This window comes from Dermacentor variabilis, chromosome 4 (genome assembly GCF_050947875.1).
Source record: "Dermacentor variabilis isolate Ectoservices chromosome 4, ASM5094787v1, whole genome shotgun sequence".
Classification (NCBI taxonomy): domain Eukaryota; kingdom Metazoa; phylum Arthropoda; class Arachnida; order Ixodida; family Ixodidae; genus Dermacentor; species Dermacentor variabilis.
Window position 1 is genome coordinate 122,174,425 of NC_134571.1, and position 18,193 is coordinate 122,192,617.

Sequence of the window (18,193 nt, forward strand, 5' to 3'; positions counted from 1 at the left end):
CCCAGACATCCCCACAGTCGGTGGCATTGCCCTCTTGCGAGTCAGGGGTGTATGGCTGTACAGACATCTTGTCCTTGGCGTGTATGGCAGTGCCTCCTGCTCGTGGGTTTATGTGGCACTCACCAGCGATTCCAGTGCAGCAATCGAGTTGAAACAATGCATCTTGATTGTCTGATTTCATTTATTATTATTTATTTTAATTTTTAGTTGAGGCACAGTGATTGAAGCCAGCTGCTTTACCTTCGCCGCGAGTCCGCCCGCTATTGCACTATCTCCGGGATCGGCGCACGCTGACGTTTTTTATTGTTGACGCACGGACACAAAAACACATGGAACTCAAAGCCATATGCAGCGTCATTGTAAAAAAAAACAAGAGGGAAATTAAAGTGGACACGTCGTGCGGTTTGATGTTGCAGCATAGCAGACGACAGAGGGAGCCGAAGTGTGTGCCAACATGTCCCGATACGTTGCTGCCACGTGACCACCTGCTTCGTCACTACACATACATCTCGTGCATAGGAAACGAAGCCTAAACTGATCAGTACGAACGCTATCATAGTAAACTATTTAGGGCTTGACAGTATTCTTTCCAGGGATTAGAAGCGTAGAGCCTTCATTTAACAATGAAACCGATAACTCGCATATGCCATGTTAATACCATTTGAAAATGTGTCTCCACGCGGGTTCTGTGTTTTCTGTACAGTAGTCGTACCCCGTACGACTACTGAAAGGGCCTAATTGATTGAAACGCGGTGTGGCAACATTTAACGCATGAAGCAGCAGCAGGTGGAAAGCATAGAGGGGAGTATAGTATCAAAGTAGCCGCCGGGGATCGGATAAGATAGACTACTCTCTCGCCGGTAGTGACCCAAATTCTAAACCCCGTCACCGGCGGCAACAAGGGAGGACGGCCGAAAGGAGTGCTGAAGCGGTGACGGGAAGAGAGGGGACACGACGCTCGAGAAACCTTGACCGGCCTGCAGCCGTTCGCGCGGGTCCTCTCTCGCCGGGCACGCAACGACAAATGCACGCGCTTTGCATAATGCATGAGCCCAACGCGCACGGCTGGCGATCAAGAAGGGAGCGCAGATACTGCGGCAGTCCACGGCGTGAGCCTCCGCTCTGGCTCCAGCTGCAGGCGCGTGTTGCCCAGCGGAGGCGGCCACGTGGCCTCTTTGAGCGCGTCTGCGAGCTTCTCCCGCCGGTAAGCGGTGAAAAGAGAGAAGCTGTCGAAAAGGCCTTCTGGTAACGATAAGAAGCCGCGCATGAGCGACATAACCTAAGCCTCAATTCGCAGCTCGCGTGCGGACGGTTAGCGTATCCAGAGACGCTATCGAGACGCGCGGATACCCGCAAAAACGGCCAAACCAAGAGGCCGCACCCTTAGGCTCCACTCTGTCCGCTTTGCAGCGGAGCCGACGGAGCCACGACAGCGTTCTGCGTTCCGCTGCTGACATGGACATTGTACGCACAAGCGCTGCTGTGCAGCTGTGTGTATACAGTGATCTGAAGGGAAATGATGGTAACAAACTTCAAGCTTTCCAACGCAAATGGCTTAAGGGGGGACGACTCGCGCTAGTTGGTCATAAAATAAGAGGTTTCTTCTCCTTTTACCTTATCTTGTGCACGATTGAGGTTAGAGTCTACAGCGCACGTGACTCCGTCTCCGTGTAGGCTCTCTAATTGAGGTTGAAACAGGCACGTAGCCAGGGCTCTTTTTTTTTGGTGGAGGGAGGGGGGCGGCAGGTTTCTAGCCTTCAGTGGTCGAAAGTATTTCCCTTAATATATAGATATTGTTTATTTATTTGTTTTATTTTATTTACTTATTTATGACAAAAACGTATACGCTTGCAGATTTAGGAGGCATAAGATTCAATGAGTAGATGGCTTGATAGTTCTACTACACCAAGCTGTCTCCTACATATAGTACTTTCTGTAGCTTTAGCACTATGACCGTAATAACGGCACAGCCCTTAATACAGTAGATTTTTTTTCTAAAATATGGTCGTGTTGGACCAGGTTCAAATATTCGCCTCCCTAGCGCCACGGTTTCACCTCCTTTTAAGTAAGCACAACTCCCAAACACCATGAAATTGAAAGCCTATTCACCCAACTGTAGCTGCTTGCCGGACGTAGAAAACACAATAATAAATGTTGCAAAACAAAAATGAAGCTTTGGTGTTCATTGTACAAGAAAGTTTAAACATTAACGTATATTATGAGATTTTACGCGACAGAAGCGCAATCTTATTACGACGCACGCCATTGTGGGGCACTCCGGATTAATTTTGAGCATCTGGGGTGCTTTAAAGTGCATTTAATCTAAGTACGCGAGCGTTTTTGCAGCCGCCATGACCGGGGTTAAACCCCGGCACTTGAGCTCTGCAGCGTGACCCCATAGCCGCGACTAGTATGCAAGAATGCTGGTGCACCAGTAAATGACGATGATATATGGGTTTTTATTGGCGCAAGGCAGCCTGGGACGACAAAATAGTGGCAACAAAAATGGTATGAAGGAGTTAATGAAGTGGTAAAAAACAGATGGTAATTGTACCATGGCTGTATAGGGGCCTAAAAGTATTTGGTGCAAACGGCATAAAATAAATGGACACTAAAATCATGACAATGGCACCTAATGTGGGTAATGATGGTGACACATCCAATATATGAGTTCGGAGGCGAAGATACCGGTAAATATTGCCGCTTCGGTTCCTTGGCTGCGCCAAGCTTTCGTTTACCTTAACTCAAGCACCGGTATAATCTTCTGTGGAAGAAAGGAGTGATCGGCATTCCATCATCTCGGGTTGACGCCCTTTTAGCTCATGTACGATCCTGCTTAGATTCGATCAAGTGGTAAAATACCGTATTGAGAATGACGTGGCCGATGGCTGTACTACTAGCCTTGTTGCATAAGCGGACGCAAAGTCCATTACGTAATTCTTCCAAGTGCATCATCAGTTGGGAGCGTGTTGCGTGAAAGCCGAGGTGCGTCCAAACTGGGAATATGCGCACCGTGTTTAAGGAAACAGACCAAATAATTAAACCCAATAGGAAACACGGTGAGTAAATTTGGTACCCAACATAAACATCTGTGCTATCAAAGCCGCCTTATAGAGAACCTGCGAAAAATGTCACGCGTGCGACAGGCAGCAATCTGGCCTTGAAGTGCTGCTCGTGGTATGAATGGAATAGGATATTTGTCGAGTTGGCTCAATTACGAAGCACGCAGATCAGAAAATATGCGTAATTACGGAGGATTTCACAACGAACAAGCACGGCCCCTTTTCTTTATTTGAGCGTTGTGGTATTTCAGTTGCTGGACAAGGAAGAAAAAAAAATCAATACGTATCGCGGCAACGTCTAACTCTTGTGCTCCATCGATATATGCCCTGACCATTTTTCGTGTGTTTTTTGGCGTCTTTCTTATCGCATTTTTCTTCCTGCCTGTATGATTCGCGTGATGAAAATTAAGCTTCAGCAGGGGCTCAGCGCATGCATCGCTCGCCCTCGTTTTCAACCACTGGTTCTGCTCAGTCTCTAGTCGTGTTTAACGCAGCCTCGCGCAGCTGCACCACCTTGGCCGATTTGGCCATTGCGCCCACAGGATACGAACGTGCTCGGCAGTGAAGCGCCTGCAAAGGAAAGAGTTTACCGGGCTGCAATTCTGCATGGTGTCTTAAACCCGCGATGTTGTAAATTTTCACCACGCGTGAGAGAGAGAGAGAGAAAACAAGGGTAGGAAAGGCAGGGAGGTCAACCAGAACAGCATCCGGTTTGCTACCCTACACTGGGGGTGGGGGAAAGGGGAATAGAAAGAGGAAGAAAGGGAGAGAGTAAGTACTGAGTACGTGTGGGAGAAACACCATACACAATGACACTATGAACGGTCTGTTAAGCCCGTGCACTTCAAGTACCGCACTAGTGCACGAATCGCTTTTCGAGCCAGTGACGGGTGTGGCCACGGTCCGAGTATCTTTGACTCGGTGAACGGTCTCGAGTCCAGTCTGCGTAAAGTTGTCCGCAGAGAGAGGCGTTGGACATCGTAGCGAGGGCAGGTACACAATAGGTGCTCGATGGTCTCCTCGCACCCACAGGAGTCGCACATATTGCTCTAGGCCATTCCCATACGGTAGGAGTATGCGTTCGTGAACGCCACTCCCAGCCACAAGCGACACAACAAGGTTGCTTCGCCGCGGGAAAGGCTAGATGGCAGTTGTAGCCGTAGCGTGGGGTCCAGTTTACGTAATCTGCAATTGAAGCCACTTGAAATCCAGAGATCTTTGGACTTCTTGCGCGCAAGTAGGCGAAGTTCTCTGGCAGCGTCCGACCTCGCCAAAGGTGTTGGACGCGTATTGGTATCTTCGTGGGCACACCGGGCAGCCTTGTCAGCTAGGTTGTTGCCGACCACGCGTGCTCCTTTGAGCTAATCGTAGAGAAGATGATCGCTGCGACTGCAGACCACCGAAGTCAAGATGGTAGAATCCGAGCACGCCCATGATGTAGATAGCGCCACTAATAGTCATACAAGACGGAATCGGCCCCACTGATACTAGGACCTGTGCAATGACGACGTGAGACGTCGTGGGAAAGCTCAACTTGTTTAAAATTGCGGGTGAATTTGAATATGCATTTCGGCGGTCATTCGAGTGTTGGCAATAATAAACGCGTAATTAGGCTATGTGCCCTGCATTTGGGAGGTTTTGTTGGCGAACTTTAAATAATCGGATACTTGGTCCATGCTAATGCTCCGCTGAATAGAGCCCAACAGAGTTTTTTTTTGCTGGCATTGAGCTACTTAATACGATTAGAGTGTAAACTCTTATAAACTCTATCTATAATGAGTGTTGAATACGAGGATTACTTGAACAATGACGTTGGTGTGTTGTGCTTATAATGTGTCTGCGTTTTGTGTTCTTTTTATTTTGCACAGTGGACATGAACTTTTACTAAACATAGGTGCATATAAGGGGGGCTCGATGGGCACGCTTTTTCTGGTTCTGGTGTGATATTTTGTTTTGCTTAGTTTTGTTTTCGTTTTGCTTGTATTTACAGTTTATTGAGTAGACTCACTTTGTTCGTGTGTTTGGGGTGTGTAGGCATACTTATGGGGAAAGGAGCAGTTTCTTTTTCTTAACAGTCATCTCTAAGTAGCCTACTTTCCCCTTTTGTCTTTAGTTCACCAACAAAGTGTGAGTGCATCACTGCCTCTGCGTCACTGCCAGTAAGTCTGGGCTTGCTCAATTGTTTGAAGCCTCATTACTGGGCAGCCTCGCAATCGCACATCAGAGGTACGCTGAACGTTGTGACGAGACGGTGTCACCTGCTGCTTTCTATTTCTTTGTGGATCAATGGCTTAAGTGAAAGTTGAAACCGGAACAGTGTCACGTTAACCAGTGATCGCAGTGCGCCCGTTCTCTTTTACGACACGCCATCGGGCGCACGCTATAGTTTTGAGATTGATATTGTTTTGCTTCACAAGCGGTAACATCACTTATAGCGTGCCGGGCGTCGTTAATAATTAACGTCGTTGCGTTCCGTACACAGCCATTTCCCGCGGAGGCGCTCGTCGATCGATTATCGCTCAGAATGTCTGCTCGGTGTGCACGAACGTAACGATCACTCTCTAAACAGAAGAACGAACGACGAAAAATGAGAGCGCCAGCCTTCGCTATGAACAAACTTTCTGGAAGCACTATTTTCAGACATAACAAGAAACGCCGAATCTAGTCGCCATAAGTTGCAGCGAAAAATGAATAAATAGACTGCTTTCGCCTGCAGCCTAATACTTCAAGCGCCGCGTCGTTTCTGTATGAAGCTAACACGCAGTTGTAACGCAGCAAACACGTTATGACGAATATAATAAGCGAACCAGGGTTGCGGCCAGTTTGTTGCGGGCAGCCTCGAAAAATTTGGAGAGGAAAAAATTCGAGAAAAAAAGAAGGACTTGGGTGCTGCAATGCAAGGTGTTTCAGGAGAGCCAGCATTGCTAAGAAACGAAAAAAGTAACAGAAGAAAAGTCAGCTAAGCATTATTTTTGTTAGTCACTGAGCTATTAACGTGTTTCTTTCTGTGGCGCCATTTCGAAGAAAGGAAGGGATACATTTGAATCGCGTTTAATTGGTTGGTTCTGGCGTTGATTGGTGAACTGTTTACTTCCTGCTTATCAAAAGAATCGTCGCTTCCTCCTCATATAGCTTCCTCCTCATATAGCGCGTTAAGAATTGCTCAAAGCTATTTTGCCCATTTTCAGGTATGACTGGAGGCACATGGAAACCAAGCAAACCCCCGAAGAGGTCTTCGTGTCAAGGCAAGGTGTCTGCAAGGACTACTGCCTTTTGTTCAGCGAAATGTGCAGGTGGGTGACGGCTTTTAATTACGTCCGTGTTTATTCGATAAATGGAATAAATATATACTATACACTTCATGAACTACATCAGGAAGCGTTGTGCTTTGCTTGTTGTTTCACTAATGCGACATATCGACTTCTATAGGTCGATACGCGTGTCATAGGACAAGAGAAAGAGGGCAAAACTATTAATCTCAGATTACCGATGGCTCTCTGAGAGGAGCCCCTCAGTCCAGGGGAAGGGGAGGGAAGGGCGAAGGAGCGAGGTTGAGGTGCTCTGTAAGCGTGCACCTAGTGGACATGCCCATTCCGTCTGCCGCTAAAATGCTGATTGGCTGGGGACGCCTGTCTTATTCTGACGGGTATCCCAGCCCCGCCAATGAGCACTTCAGCAGCAGACGAAATGGGCATGTCCACTAGCTGGACGCTTACAGAACACCTCCCCATGTTCCCTCTCTGTCTTCATGTGGCACCTTGGCGTTCTCGAAAACCAAAATGTCACCGACAACAGGTGGAGAAAGAGATGTGTGCGTTACCGACGAAGGCTACGCGAAGCGACGCACCGTGCACATGTGTGGGAATCAGTGCAGGTCGCGTGTAGGAGGAGACGCACTTGTTCTGCAAGTAAACCAAACTAGCCTTTAATTGGCACAATGTCTTTTTTTTTTCTGCGAAGTGCAGGGCGAGTCGAGCTGACTTTGACTTGGTTTGTTGGTAGGTTAACGTGTGTGTTGTAGGCGGCGTTAGCATGGCAGCCTGGGCCGGTAATTGCTCCATCTGTTCGTGTCTTTCGCTGTTCACGTATCTGCTGCCATATGTATATGAGTTCAGTGTCACGTAGCGAAAACAAGTAGAAAACATGAAATATTACGAACCAGCCCCAGTTCTTCGGGGAACATTATCTTGTGCACACACGAGTCTGGGCATTCTTTCGGTCGCTTTGGAACTCGCCAGATGAGCGGCGTGTGTGAAAGGGCTTAACTGATTGAAACCCAGTCTAACTACAGAATAAGAAAATGATCGGCTGCAGCGCGGGCGCTCAGAAATGGACGAGACACCTCGCCGTTGTGTACAGAATGTTAAGAAATTGGCGACGCGACAAAACTTAATTTGGTCCTGCCGACTCTTCAGTGTCGAAAGGAAGACTCTACTTGACAACCTGCCAACAAGAGGTTCTGCCGGACTCTATAGTCGAGTAGTGAACTGGCACAGATTCTCCGGTAGGTATTCGATTTTCGTAAAGGCCTTGGCTCTATTGGATGATCTGCGCAGCTGGGACAGCACCTAGGCATGTTGTTGGAGCAGGTGCTGTATTTATTTTCTTGCGCCACAATCTTATTGTATATGCAGGCCTGAAAAACTTTATGCCGATGTGGAGTTAGTATTGGCACACCTTTGTTCGTTGATATGACGGCTGACGGTCGTAATCTGCGGTTGAAAAGAAGCAGGAGTTAGGATTGTACTCGAGCAAATTTGAGTCCTCTCATCAGTTGCATTTTAAATGAGATTCAGGGCCACGCGGCAGCGTCCTGTAGATGTGCCGAGTATACTTCTTTGTTCCTAAAGATACGTTTTGCATAATTTACGCATCAGGTGTGCTGACATAGCAAATAAGCTTCACCGGCGCGGATGTGTGCGAAGCCCTTCGTGCCCGGCTTGTGGACACTACAGGGAAATGCTTGGACATTTGCTTTCAGAATGCCCAACTTTTAGTAGCTGTCCCTCTGTACTGCTGAGCGAATTTCACACTGTAAAAATGTTTACACTCCTAAGCGTATTTTCTTGTCGCACTGGTAATACCCTTACCGTTAGGGCCTTACAAAAATTTATAGAGGGCGACAACGGAACCTTTTCACAGGGAGAAACTCTCCTGGCGGACATTTCTGTACGCCCAATGCTGCCAGAATGATTACATAGTTTTCAACTACGTCTTTTGTCATCGCACGGCTACTTAGAGCTCCATTGTCGTCCTCTATACATTTTTGTAAAGCCCTAACGGTAAGGGTGCTACTAGTGCGACAACCCCCTTAACGGTGTAAACATCTTTACAAGTGTATAGTAAAAATCTTCCTCGCCTTCGCTGAATGACATATGTTTTTTTTTTTCTGAAATGTTCAGCTTCAACTCGATACGAGGCTCACAAAGCTGTGGTCGAGTTTTTGTCAACTTCGCCACTGCGCTCTTGTCTGTAGTAGTGTACACTGTGTATGATATGATGTGTCGTTGTGTTGCTGTGTTGTTGCCTCCCCATTTCGCTTTGTTTTTGTCTTTTTCAAACGGGCGGTCGTGGTGTCCGTTTTAAGGAGACAATTGCCGGCCTGCCTTTTCCGTCTTTGTGTGCACGTGTGGTATTTGTGCATGTTTACATGATTAATATTGTATTGTGAACAGCTATACGGTCTATTAGCGGCTAAAATTTGGAGTGGCGCCCTCTCGCGAGTGACGTCACGGCCAGTACGCCGTTCGCTCCGGCCCGCTCGGCTGCCGCGCGGGCCCGTTTTCTTGGTGCGTGCTTAGGGTATTGGCGGCTTCAGCCGTACTTACAAAAGGTTATTTCAGATTATTTCTGTTGCCATGCGTGGACAACAGTTTCTTCTTTGACACCGCGTGAGCCATGAAAATTTGCGACTTGTATATCGCAAGCTATGTAGCGCTGAAGGGGTCTACTCGTCTTGCAATGCATATATGCACCCTGTCTGTTCATAAATTTTGCTTAAATATGACGACTGCAAGTTCAACACGCGCAGTAAATTATGATGCCCCTCTAAAAACTTACCATTGCCTTATTACTTAGGTATGAGAGACACAGCATTTTACATGGAAGAAATACCTTCATATTTGGTGTCAATATTATAAATCCGTGTTAGAAGGACACTGCCCAACGAAGCTGTCATCATAATTCTTATCGCTCTGGTGAGTTGTTTTAATCAAATGTGGCAACTGTATTAAGGCCCAAATGGAAGATAGGCGCGCATTTTGTGTGAAAAGGTTTGGTACTACTTTCACCGTTCTCTGACATAGGCCCCCAGAAACGCATTGGCTCTTAACACGACGGCGCATCGTGTATAGTATATGTATATATATATACTTCACGAATACCATAACAGCAATCACATGAAAGAAAATTTCGCGTTGAAGTTCGAGAAGAAACCACCAAATGCGAGCGATGAATTGTGTCATAGTGACCCTCAGTAGCTTTTATCGACGATATGGCAGACCCCTCCCGCAACGGAAGCAACCGACTGTCGTTATGGCGAGGCGCGCATTGTTCGCGAAACCCAGCAGTTCACTACAACTTCGAATTGAAACCATGAAGTAGCTCTTTACAGTTCCAATTACAATGCCTATAGCATACTCGAGGCACTACAGCACAGCTTAGGCTGCGTTGAAATGCAAAATGCAAGCACATTCTGTCTCAACATATCTCGATCCTACGTTGTTTAATTACACAGACTAACAACTATTTGCTTCATCAGTGCATAAAAGAAAACCTCGCGTATCCACCTCTTAAAGATTACACCACAAGTCTCACATGAACACTTCACCTCCACTGGGGAACAATGATATCTTGAATATGTGCAACAACACTAAAGGATGGGCCTTCGGCTTCTTGCTCGCTGCAGCGAACCGGTCCAAAAGGTATTTTTCACTCAAATATTTGAACGGAGCAGCCTGTGTCAGTTCTCCAAACAGATTCCTCATGTCTGTTTCTCAAGAAAGAAGCACCAGTTAATTGCTCAAGTGAGTTGAACGTGTAGCACGGAAAGTGAATAAATATTGGTACATTCCTTTCTGTGTGCAGCAAAAAGCTGTGAACCTCAATCAGGTTTGATTCAAGTAGCCGCCACTTAAATTTCACCTGTGAAGAACGGCCTAATTTTGAGAACCAGCTAAAAACGCAAGTGGTGCTGGTCGAATCTAAACTGCAGTGGTAGTTAAGTCCTCGTGTTACTGCCGAGGGTTTCTGTGAACAAATAAAGGAAATCGATATTATACCGTGAACTATTCGTCGTGAGCAAACATGTTTTAGCCGGTTAAAATCAAGATAAATGTTCAAGAAGTCATATATAGTCAGCGTTTAATTGTGACACGCATATTGCACCGTGGTAGCTATGGAATCTTAACTAGATTCTTATGTGCTGTGATTTTGCGTCTATGCTTTTATTATTCACGTGAGATACTACTGGAAAGTACATCCGCGCATGAAAAACCCGTAATGGGCTGGTCTGAGCTCCCTCGGGTGGCACTATAGCGTTGCCTTCGAGAAATGCATTGTCGTCTAGGAAATAAGCTCCTTGATTACATTTTCGCGAACGAAGACATCGTAAAATATATATTTGAGAGGCCCGTCATAAGTATACAAGCATTGGGAACGAGAGCGAACAAACAGAAACACTGCAGAAGGCGTCCGGACACCGCCCGAGCTGCAGCAGACTGCAGGCGCGAATCCGTGCCATGACGTCACGCGAGCGGCGCTCGCAGCGCCCCTCTAGGTCGTTCCCGGGGCTAATTATGTGTCCGACATACTTTGTCCGGGGATTGGTAGATGCGAAATGTGACAAGGTTTAAGTGACTTGATTAATTTGCATTAGTAAGATCTTGATGAGGGCTAGTTGGTTCATACTTAGAACTGAGGTGAAACAGCGCGAAAAGGACGAGGACACAAGGAAACAAATACCACAGACAAGCGCTTGTCTGTGGTATTTGTTTCCTTGTGTCCTCGTCCTTTTCGCGCTTTCACCTCAGTTCTAAACTTGTTTAATGAATAGACCATTTATCTGTAGGGATTTCTCATTACCCTAAGTAGGGAAATGGACGACCGAAGTAGGAAATAAATAAATAAATAAATAAGTGTGTGGTAAGACCGATCCTAGAGGTTTGCCGCTTAGTGAGTGTGGACACTTTGGTAGCTGACGTCATTTGATGGAGAAGTGGTTTACGTAATTGCAAATTTTGTGGTAGCTATCAATAGATGCTAGTTATCTTATTATGGCATCGTGAATTATGTTTTAGAACACTTTCTTTACATAAAACCGCTACAACAACTTTTAGGTGCAAGTTGTCTCTTTTATTTGTTACGTCTTCCTGGAGTTTTAAAAATGCGTCCTGTGCCAATATATGTATAGCGTATACTATTTTATTGCATCGCAAGTATTGTATTTATTCGAAGTGATTCGTAAGTCTATTGATTATAATCTGCTTCATTATTTCTCCCACACAAGAAGTTAAAGGTAGGCTTTTTTGTGTTTAACGTGATAGTGGCCTCTTCCCGTTTCGGTGGTTGTGTGCCATTGTCGCATACCTCGCTTATTCACTGTAATAGGTATTCTTAGTCCCTGTTGGTGAGCTTACGCAGCTGAACTTCGGTCATGTGCTCCAGATCATGTGATTTTCTTTAACATATGTAATCGTCCCTTTCACTTCCATAATGTCATTGTACTTCAGTAAGATGCGATTTATGTGCAGGGGAGCCCGTGTAATACGTGCACAGGGGCTGGGATGTTGTGACTATGTACGCGTTTTTCAGTTCATTTATGAGTTGGCCCTCAGTTTCCGAGTCACTAATAAGCTTAGTGACTGTTTCCTGGATTGGGTTTACGTAGTTCGATGACGATTTATTAGCCTTCTTATTATGCGATAAGTGTTGCCAATATGGTATAGGATGTTACGCATCTTGTGTTACAATTCTCTCCCACGAGGTGATAGCATTGAACTATTCTTTAAAAAGATGTGTTTGAAGCGATTTTTGAGTCCTTTCTTGCAGCTGCTTGTTTTCAATATTTTATTCAACGCATGCGTGGCTTCACAACTGAGGTGCAAGAGGTGCTTATTTGTCTAGAGTGATTTGTGGTTGCTACTATTTCTTGCGCATGTGCCTGTGTCCTTGCTCATACCGTCTCAAACCATGTTTACACGGTCATTTCGTGCCTGGGGTCATTGCTTTACCTGCGGAATATTTCCTAATGGCCCCTCTCAAGTTTATTGTTCTGCTGCGATGTCTTTTTTGTGTGTGTGCAAGATACTTGTATAGGTTACGGTCGGCACGTCGTGAGTAATGTAATTTGTACTCTACCTTTTCTAAATTCCGGTAAGGTGCCATGTTATCAGTGAGATTATGAATTGGTTCACAGTGGTGCCGTTCTTTTCGTTTTGTGCAGCTGATTGCTTTAGAGATTGTTAATATTATAATCTCATAAGTTCCATGCAGCATTGAAGTCACGTTCTATCAAATGAGCAAAGTCTACCTTCAGTCACGGCACCACTACATCAATGAAATAAAACAATAACCTTGCGTTTTCTGGAGTCTGTTGCTTAATTTGTTCTTGTCGTTGGGGTGTCACTTTCAATGCTGCATGGTGGTTCAAGTGGTTGTCTCTCCACTAAGTCTCTCCAGACAAATGTGATGTGGGTTGTTCCTGACCCACGTACCCCGTAGCCTGTTAGCGAAATTAGTTGGTGGACTTCCTGTCGGTATAAAATGTTAGGTATTTCTTCTTCTGTCACCACGTACTTTAAGAATAGCAGCGTACGATCGCTGGCCATTGTCTTGCAGTTCAATTGCAATACGTTGCCTATTTATTAGTTCTTGCAGGTACTTTGGTCTTATGCACAGACTGTTTGTTGTACGACCGAGTGGTTTGTGAGGAACGTGCTTTTCTTTGCAGGTTTGTTTCATTTCTAATCCGCAAGGGTAAGCTACGGGAGTCTTGTTACTTTTTTTATTATCTCTGATTTTATATGCCTAATGAATTGCGTCAGTAATTGTATGTTGGCTGATGTTGAGTCATCCTCTTCGTCGTGCATCACCATCAGCCATCATGGCACCACGCATCTCGCGGAACTCGTGTCGAACTCGTGTCGCAGTCTCGACCGGGCTACTCGCCGCAGCCGCCGCAGCCGCCGCCTTCCCGAATAAATGCTGGGACAGCAGCACATCTCGTCGCCTGCCGTCGCGTGGTCTTTCTGCAGACCGTGAACCGTGAGAACGCGCATTTCGCCAAGCAACACGCTTCCGTGGCTAGCTGGCCGGAGCTCCAGTTCAGCCCACCGCTATTGCCGTTCTGGTCCCGCTACATCGAAGCATGTGTCGCGCAATTTGAGGCGGCTCTGGAGATGAACAACGTCTGGATCCAGGAGTTCCAAGTACGAGGCGCTCCTCTACGTCTTATCACTTCCCCTCCCACTGTGACTCAGGCTTCCATCGCCGAGCCCGTGCCCTTACGACAAGCTACGACAGGCAATGCTGAACTTGTACGGCGCTACTTGCCGCCCTGTTCTAGACGTTGATCACACGGTCCGCGACCCGTATCCGCCGACACCCTCAACACCAGCACGGACAGCGTCTCTTCCTGCACCCGTATGGCACCGTCATCAGGCCCCTCATTTTTCCTCGACCTGCGGTGATTCCACGCCGTCGACCGGCAAGCACTATCAACGTGGTACAGCACACGGCTCAATTCTCTCTCCTTTTCTCTTCAAGTTCGCCATGTGCGTCATTCCCCACGCCCTCGAATCATTAGCCTCCCTCCGCTATACTATCTATGCAGAAGACACTACCATCTCGTCTAACCTAGGTTCACCGAGATATATGCGATACGGCCTGCAGTACGCCATCGCTACTGCTTAGGCTGCCACCAAAACAATAGGGCTTTTTTGCTTCCCTGCTAACTCTGCTCTCCTCCTTGTCCACTATCCTCGATGGGAGCCTCCTCCCCTAGCACTACTGCTGGATCGTCATCCCTTTCCGCTAGTAAAATTCATAAAAATGACCGGCCTCAATATCCAACTGATGGCGGAGCCTCTTCGGTAGTCCGGCACGTTCTGCAGCAAGGAGAACAAATTTTAGCCCTAATGTATCGAGTTATAGGAGGGGGTAGGGGCTAACGTGAATCTGAACTTCTTCGTCTTCTCCAAGACTCACTCCTATCTCGCTATTGCTACTAGCTCCCTTATTTATGTCTTTGCCTACAGGACATTCACCATCTTGACACACTCATAGGCAAAGCAACAAAAATTGCTTTGTTCCTCCCTATCAGTGCCAGTAACGACCACCTACCAGAGCTGGGCGTACACAACAGTACAGAAGAGATCATCCTGACTCACGCGTCGCAACCAGAAACTTCGTCTGAGCACCACCACTCAGGGGTGCCACATTCTAGCTAATGTCAGCTTCTCTGTCTCAAAGTCCCCTTCCACCACCTCCACCATACTTTCGTCATCATGCGGGGCACTCTTACTAATCGCGCCCTTACCTCTCAACATGAACTTATGTGAACAAACATAACACTGCGCGGCTCGAATCGGTTATTTTCAGCATCTCATCCACACTCATCCAAATCGTCACTTCTATTACTTTAGCGTCTCCTCCCTCGATTCTGCCGCTGTGGTTCTTCCGAAGCGCTATGCCATCCTTCACAGAGAAGTCCTCCCGGTTACAGCTCCTATAGTTGCTTAACTACATGCGATAGTAGCTGCTTGCCGCTATCTTATCTCCGTCAGCCCCTGACCTGCCTATCGTTTTCACAGACTGAATGGACGCCTGTCGTCTTCTCTTACGCGGGGAACTTCATACCCCTCTTACGCATATTCGCCAAATTAGTCTTCTTACACCTGTTGAGATCGTGTGGGTACCTGGCCATGCAGGACTGCCGGGGAACGAATGGGGTAATCGCCTCGCCTGTGGCACCCTTTGTCAAGTTCCCGACTTCTCCGGGCCAAGCTCACATGATACCCCACCTTCCCCGATTTCCATATCGACTTCCCCACCGCGCGTTCCCGCCTTTACTACTCCGTCTATCTAACTCACACGGAATTCTTATCCGTCAAGCTCTGAAAGGTTCTCTAATTTCTCCCTCTCGTCTGCGTCTCCTTCGCGCATTCGCGCATGAACCACCCACTCTGCGATGTCACAGGTGTGGCGGGCCCCCCAGTGGTTCTCACATACTGTGACCCTGCCCTCCTTGCCACTCTTCCCCTCCAGCGTCCGCCAACTTATCCCTTGCCCTACGACTGCTTGGTTGACCCTCGCAGCATCACTGCCGGCTCAGCCGGCACTACTTGACAGCTTCATCGCTGAAGCAACGAAAGGCGCGCCCAGCGGCACTCTTGTCTGAGGGACCATCTCCACAACTGCTGCTCTTATCATTTTTTTTAAATAAAGGGTTTCATCGTCGTCGTCACCCAGTTTAATCGTGTGATCTGAATCTGAATCCGAGTCATTGCTGGCATCCGTTCACGTTTTCAGTTTGCGCGAACTGCGTTTCCTATGACGTCTTTGCATGCAAGTCTTGTTTGTCGAGGTTTTCATTTTGTTGTTTCCTTGCACTGGGTATGGACTGGAATTTGCACTGGGTAGTGTTTGGGCATGCTGGAAGCGTACCGATGTGTTGGTGACCAGTTCACTGTCATAATTTATTGTGTGGGTGTAATTTACTATAGAGCGATGCCAAAAGATGTCGCATTGACGCAGCAGAGAAGACATGCTCCCGTTCGGTCTAAAACGTGAATCACGTAGAGGAGAGGGCTAGGTAAATCACGGAGTTCGGAAGCAACATTTGTTGAAAGCGGCAGGTACGCGATATGACTAGCTGCTCGCGTGCAAGCCAGTGTTTGCTTGCGTGCGTGAATGTGTTTCGACATTACGCGATCTCGGAACACGTGGGAAATCAGAACGTGTGCGCAATGCAGCCGACGGTTCGGGCGAAGGAGCCTCAGGCTCTGTGAACTAGCTCTTGCTCAAGCGACCGCATTAAAAGCAAATTCCATTTTTTTATGTGCAGGCTAGCAGGTATCAGAGAAAAGACTCTGCAAGGCTTCGCCAAGGGTTTCGACTACCGTCCCGGTCACCAGTTTCATCCGGGCCAAGATGTCACCCACGCCTGGAACGCGGTCTTCATCCTAGGTGCATGGAGGCTTATCGACACCACTTGGGGCACAGGTTGGCATTTGATTCATGATGCGACACCAACCACACGCCGGCCTTGAACATTGTAAAGAGCTGGAGTTACACGAAGCACTTTTGTGTGCACAAGGCTGGCGAGTGCCTGTAGGCAGTGTCACATTGCTTTAAAATGGTGACACAGTGGCATTACTATTGCAGACTCCAGCCGCTGTTTTCTATACAACGGGTCATGTTTAACGCTTTTTAAAGATTCCTTGATGGTGTCATTTTGTTAAGAAAGCTAATGAAAGTATATCCATAACGACTTCTATCTTAAAGAAGGCATCACGACACAGAAATAAAGGGAAGCAGGTCGACAGCAGTTCAATAGCAGCGCGATCATGTGGTTCTCAGCGCACGTCGCAATCCCCAACGACGAGGGGGTGGCAGCGATAAGCTTGAGTAAACATAGCTTTGGGATCGAAGCCCGATTTTATTTATTTATTTATTTATTTTATTTTATTGTACCCTCAAGACCAAAGTATTACAGAGGGGAGTGGGTAAAACATACACAAGTAAATAACAAAGCAGCAAAATTTGGGTAGGTATGACAGTAAAATTGATTAGTTAATTGTATCCGGGAGTGATGATGTCTGATAAGGCCGATCAAAACTTTGATTGCGACAACTGTGCCGGGAAGGTGGTTCCATTCCTGAGAGGTCCTAGGAATAAATGATTCGTTACAAGTTCTGGTGCGGCATTGAATGATTCCAACCTTATGGCTATGATCAATGCAAGAGGAAATGTAGGTAGGAGATGATATAAGATTATCGCGCAGGTAGGAATTGCGGAAATGTAGTTTATGAAATAAAGCAAGGCGAAAGCACTTACGCCGGTCTGAGAGAGGAGCAAGTAGCAAAGAGTTTTTCATGGCAGTTACGCTTGACGTGCGGCTGTAATTGCTATGAATGAAACGCGCACCATTGTTTTGGATTAATTCAAGTGATTGAATAAGGGTTTCGAGGTTGCGGGTCCCAGATGGATGAGGTGTACTCCACTTTACTCCTAATAAACGTTTTGTACAGGATTAATTTTAATGATGCAGGAGCAGAAGAAAATTTTCGGCGAAGATAACCTAGCATGCGGTTGGTATTTTTTATTACCTTATCGATGTGCAACGACCAGGAAAGTGACGAGGTTATGTGGAAGCCTAGGACTTTATAGGAGGTTACCTCTAGGGGAGTATTATTAAGGTAATGGTTCGGCGGAGGAATATTGCTGCGAGTTACACGCATACATTTACATTTAGTTACGTTAAGTTGCATTAACCATACATCACACCAGTTAGACTCAGTCATTAAATTGCGAGTCGAGCAGACGTAGTTTAGTCAACAGCACTATACAGGCTGTCCCAGTTATCATGCACCAAGCTTTAAAGAAAGACTGATCATCCTACACGAATAACATCAAGATAATCTTGATCGGAGTTAGGTGAGGAAACCGCCAATAATTTCTTATTCCCTGACATACTAATGATTTGAATAGGTAATTAAATTAATTATCCAACTTTTTAATTTTTTGCGATAATCGTGAAGGTGTCAATAATGGAGTTGTAGATAATTGTAAGAGACGTCAAAATGGAGATGTTTCCAGTGAAATACACATCGCCTGTTCTTTATTTTCGGGGGAAGCGAGAAAACCAGCGAAATACGAAAAATATCATTGGACTATCATGGACAAATATCATTGGAGCGCGTGAACTAGCGCGCTCGGGATAGCAGCGCCATCATACAGCCTCTGTTTGATGGAGTTCATTTAGCGAACAGTCTCGATAAACTAATTGTGTGTCAGGGAAACTTAAGAAAAAAGTCACCAGCGGATTCTCATTGCACTGCGAACAACATGGACTTAGTGTTATTCGCTGGGAAGCTGGGTGCATATTAGCTTCGACAGCCTGTATATGCGTA

The 18,193-nt window shown here is 46.6% G+C and overlaps 1 protein-coding gene across 2 annotated transcripts in view; it reads left to right on the forward strand.

The window, feature by feature from the left end:
* LOC142579697 (uncharacterized) overlaps positions 1-18,193 on the forward strand; it is a 113,840-nt gene that overhangs the window by 83,276 nt on the left and 12,371 nt on the right. For both annotated transcript variants that reach the window (XM_075690171.1, XM_075690170.1), the window contains 2 exons: positions 6,251-6,355; positions 16,126-16,283. In XM_075690171.1, the coding sequence (XP_075546286.1) occupies positions 6,251-6,355; positions 16,126-16,283 (263 nt within the window). The remainder of the gene's footprint in view (positions 1-6,250; positions 6,356-16,125; positions 16,284-18,193) is intronic.